Genomic DNA, 5,024 nt, shown 5'->3' on the forward strand with positions numbered 1-5,024 from the left:
TTGTCGATTTTAGGTAGAGTTGAGATTTTGTTTGTGATAGTTTGTTGTAGTAAGAGAAGAAAGAATCGAAGCGGTGGTGTGATAGAGGTGATAATATTGTTAAGGGTGAGAAAGAAATAGCATAGGAAGAAAATGGAAGGCAGCAACGGAGAGAGAGATAGTGATGGCGTCGTGGTGGTAATGGTGATGGTGATGGAAGAGAATAAGAATAAAATTGTCATATAATTAATATTTTATGTGAAAAGGATTATTTTAAAACGATTTCTAACGTTAAGGGTGATATCAATAAAAAAAAGTCGAGGACGATCCTGATTTTGATCCAAGACGTTATGGATAAAAAAAGTATTTAACCTTAAACTTAATAATATCCTTGAATATAGGCGAGTATTCACCTCTCTGCAGAGAAAAATAAACGGGAACCTGAAACAAAAATGAGAAGAAACGAGAGTATTTTACTAAACGGAAAGAGGAACTTCACCCCATAAAAAATTCATTACTATTTCTATTTTCTATTGGAGACCGTTTAAGTGATGCCAAAATTTATAGAGAAAAACCCTAAATAGCCCCTAACAATTACCTCGAAAGACAACGAGACCCTTAACAGAAAAAAAAATCCAACCCGACCTCTGACTATCAGGAGTCGGATTGGATATTCACTCAAATTTATATAAAGTATAAACAAACCTATAAAAATGAGGGATTGTTACTAATTTTTAACTATCTAACAATCTAATACCCTAAGACCAAAATAAAAAAAAATTCTAACACACAAATTTAATTTTGATATTTAAAAAAAATTATAAAAGTATTCAATTAGATTTACACGTTGAAATATTTTTTAAGTACTAAATTTAAAAACTAATTATCTTTATTGATATAAAAATACACGATTAATTGTCAATAAAATTCTTTTACATGAAAATTAAATTTTAATAATATCTTTAATTATTTTATAAATTGTCATCTTTGTGTTTAAGTTTGTCTATTTTTAATGTTAGGGGTAGTCTACCGTCTTTCTATTGTCAATTTCTCACCTTTATTTGTTGCATTATATTATTTTTCTTTGCAAAATTTACTTGTAACAGCGATGGATTTTCAATACACATTGCATTACAGTCTTATATACCTGCATTATAATCATGGACAATTATATAGTACAGATTAATACATACAGATGGGATAATATGTTGACAAGTGTGCAAGTTGTTAGCTGGAGGGAACAAGCTTGGCAGAGGTTTAAAAGCTTGTCTGCCTTAGTTTTCGAAGGAGGAGCCGGCTTCTGGAATAAGCCAATCAAGAGCAACTGTAAGGGAGTTGGGCCGTGCCGGTGTTTTGTATTTTTTTTGTTGGTCATCAGTGGTGGACTCTTTAAAGATAATTGGGCTTATACACAATGTTTTGTCTAGGTCCACATCACAGCAATCTAGAAGAAGAAGATAAAGACGAAAGCGACAACAACAGCATCCGAGTGACTGTTGACAAATGAGGAGATCTACAGCCCACAGCACCACCATGAACATCAACAACGGGATCGAGATATGATGACCATCAACGAAGCCGCCGCTCGTTTGGTTCGGGTAAAGCTAGTGCGAGAAAGACCAACACGAACCCGGACGACGACGTTTCGTTGTATGCCTTTGACGAGTCGAAGCGGTTAGGGCTCACTGCGTTCTGGAATTCGTTGTCTCTATCGCGTGGAGTAGGGGGGACAAATTGCAGAGACTGCGTCGCCTTCTCTGGAGGTTGTTGTTGTGCATGTGGTCATCGTGGAAAGACCTGTTCGGGCCATAGCAAGTACATCAAGTCCTGAGTCCAGATCCGATGATAAATCGTTGGTAAGGGATGCGATGGTTCAGTAGCGGCACCTATGGAAACAAGGGGCTTTGTGCGGAGGCCTGTTTGTGGCAGGACGAGGTGTTGGGGATCCGTCTCGGTTCGACGGGTTTCGGGTTTGGTAAGATGTATTTGTGCTTGGCCCAACAACAAAAAGAGGAAAAACGGTGCGTGGATCACGTTGTTGGCATGGGTAACGAAACAAACCCCGAGCGTTGATCGTTCCCAGTTTCAAGGCTAGATCCACCACCAATGGCGACGCCTTCAGCGGCTCTCTTCCTGTCCCTCGAAACCTAGGACTTCCTTTCTGGGGATACCATAATCCTTACTGGTTCGGTCTCCATGGATGCATCAGCACTTGCTATTCAGTGTTTTTCCTCCTATTGACAAAGGAACCCACAAAAAAAAAAAAACGAAAGGCTCCATGATTAGATACCCAATTTTTTTGTTTGTCAAAGTCCAAGTCAAACAGCCCACCAACAGAGACCCAATAAAAAAAAGAATGGCTAATGGCTCAGCCAATCCCAACCATCAAAGGGGAGATAAGCCCTGGATCAATATAGCCACGTGTCAATCTCATGTTCACTCAAAAAAAATATGTAAATCTGTATCAATTTGCATCTGTACCATAGAATCAATTTGCATTTGTACCATAGAATGACTCTTATATCATTGATTCTTTTATATTAGGTTGGTGATCCATCCTTAGAATGGGTCCAAGCCACGTGCCTACTGTAGAAAATCAAAGTGATGCAACAATCCCAAAAAAGAAAAATCAAAATCAAAGTGATGCAGCACTTACTAACTACAACAAAGTCATCATGTATCTTTTAATATTGGATGCTAATCTCGGTTGTTGAGGCAACCTTACCATAATTTTTCTTAATTTAAAGGTTCATGCTTCTAAGTGCAAGCAACCTAAGCAACATCGTGTCTTTCGAATATGAAATTTCTAGCATATTCTACTGATTCACAATGATATCATCGCATTCCCAATTTGCATGATTATGGTTATTAGGCACACATTCATCCCTTGTACGGTTATTCCAAGTAAAATCTACATACACATCATGATGACTCTAAAAAAAGGCTATTGATTGGAAAACGATTTTCAGCTGTGCAAATAACACTGGATAAAATCATAAAAATATCAATGTCCTAGAAGAGTGCACACCTTTTCTATTATCTAACTTTTAGTGGCTATAATTTATGCGTCATAAATTTACACAAAAGCACTCCAAACCTTGGTTTATCTATGGTGTTATACATCAAAGTTCAACACTAAAATCCAGTTTGTCTAACATATAGCACAAGCATTTGGGTTTTCTTCAGCAAAAGGAACATAATAGTTTGTGGTCATATAAGGGTTATATCCTCTATAGTGCTTGACAAACTCAGCAGTTTGTTCGTTTAGATATTTCTTGTTATTCTTGTCATCTTCTTTCTTCTTATTATTGTTGTCATCATCTTTTTTACCCTCCTCTTTCTTCTTCTGAGGCTCTTTTGCTGGCCCCACAGTTAAGATTTCTGTGTGCCAAGCTTTTCTGAGCTTGCTCACCACTTGAACGGGGTCTATGTCACCCACTACAGTTAGCTTCCTCTCTTTCATATCCATGGCGATTAAGTCAATGCCTGCACAAGTTCATACAAATTATTCTAGTTAGTTTTGAGAAGATCAAATATCTAATAACGCTATAATTTGTCAAAATTATGGATTAAAAGAATTGTGTTAATAAATGAGCGAAACGTAGGTTACAGATATCCAGTACCTGAAAGGCTAGAAACCATTTTCATTGCCTTCTGCTTGGCTTTATCATCGTGCAAATCCAATTTCAGTACCATTTTCTGCAACATAGGGGACACAATAACTAAAACTAATTCAGACACGGTATGTAAGCTTTACCTTTCTTTCTTTTGGTGAATTGTTTTACTTTCTTGTTGAATAAGCCAAGGACGAGCTAGTGAAAGAACAAATGGATAACTAGCTTGTAACTTAATTACCAGGTTTATAAATTAACTTATTGAAACAAAGAAGGAAGAGAGAGACAGGAACCAATCAAATAAAGATACTGTGAATAACAGAGTGGAGAGCGATATCAAACTCATTCTTTGGTCCTTGTTTTGATGAAACGAATCAGAAAGAGAAATAAGTTCATCAAAACGAAAAATAATGTCTTTATCGAAAACAGAACATGATGAACTCTCACATAGTAATTGACTTGTTATGTCACCCAACGAAGGGAATCTCACCTTCATTTTCACTTGGGTCCCAAAATTATATTTTGAGAGAGAAAGGGAAGGAAGGAGCAGAGGGATTAGACGCAAATGCAATGCATCTTTTGCTTGATTATTGATGGACAGAGTAAGGTACGCGAGAGGGATGAACTTGCTAATGCTAACAACAATGTTTAGTACAAATATAAATCCAAAGCATGTAATACAAACATCTTATTATAATAATAATAATAACAGTAATAGTAGTTAATTGCTTGTTCTAGAGAGAGTATATGACAGTTGACCAGGAACAATTCAACCACCGACGTAAGGGGTCGGGCTTGGGTGATATATATCCACTAGTCCTTGCAGCGAAGGCCGAATACACACGTTCAAAATCATATACTACATAGCCTTCCGAAACAATAAAGGATAAGCTCGATACATGCCTCTTCATGTAATTATAAAGTGATAATTCAACCAACAAAAAAAACCTAATTATATATATATGAGATCTATTGTGCCTATACATACAGTGGCTACGACAGCCATGAACTTTATAAGAACAACACCTGGTTGGAATTTATAATCTTCTATTTATCTATAATCTATAATAAATAGAAGACTAATGAGGTGCATGCTTATGTGAAATTTTTTTAAATTGAAAAATATAATTGGTTGTGGATTAAGGGAAAAAAAGAAGTCTTTATCAGATAAATCAAAGGACAAATTAAAAAATTAGATAGCTGGTTAAAGAATGATTGGAGAAATTGGAAAATTAAATGACTTGTGAATTGACAGAAATTATTTTTATATTGGTTTGGTTTTAGCGATGTGCAGGAGATGAGTGGTGCTAGCAGGTGTTGTATGCACAGGTGGTAGAGCAAAACTTGTCGCAATGGACAAGAAACTAGTGCGAGAAGCCAGGGAAGAGAGACACGCGTCCACCATGCATGTAGCGTGAAATAGTCCCCCAC

The 5,024-nt window shown here is 36.5% G+C and overlaps 1 protein-coding gene across 2 annotated transcripts; it reads right to left on the reverse strand.

The window, feature by feature from the left end:
- Positions 1-2,937: 2,937 nt before the first annotated feature.
- Positions 2,938-4,573, reverse strand: LOC130951203 (heavy metal-associated isoprenylated plant protein 39-like). Of its 2 annotated transcripts, XM_057879838.1 has the most exons (3): positions 4,084-4,573; positions 3,603-3,678; positions 2,938-3,465 (listed from the first exon to the last, which is right to left on the reverse strand). In XM_057879838.1, the coding sequence occupies exons 1-3, from the start codon at positions 4,087-4,089 to the stop codon at positions 3,131-3,133; spliced, it is 417 nt and encodes a 138-aa protein (XP_057735821.1). In that variant the 5' UTR covers positions 4,090-4,573; the 3' UTR covers positions 2,938-3,130. The 2 variants fall into 2 exon arrangements, with proteins under 2 accessions (XP_057735821.1, XP_057735820.1); XM_057879837.1 differs by lacking the exon at positions 4,084-4,573 and having other exon boundaries at positions 3,603-4,069.
- Positions 4,574-5,024: the final 451 nt, after the last annotated feature.

This window comes from Arachis stenosperma, chromosome 9 (genome assembly GCF_014773155.1).
Source record: "Arachis stenosperma cultivar V10309 chromosome 9, arast.V10309.gnm1.PFL2, whole genome shotgun sequence".
Classification (NCBI taxonomy): Eukaryota; Viridiplantae; Streptophyta; class Magnoliopsida; order Fabales; family Fabaceae; genus Arachis; species Arachis stenosperma.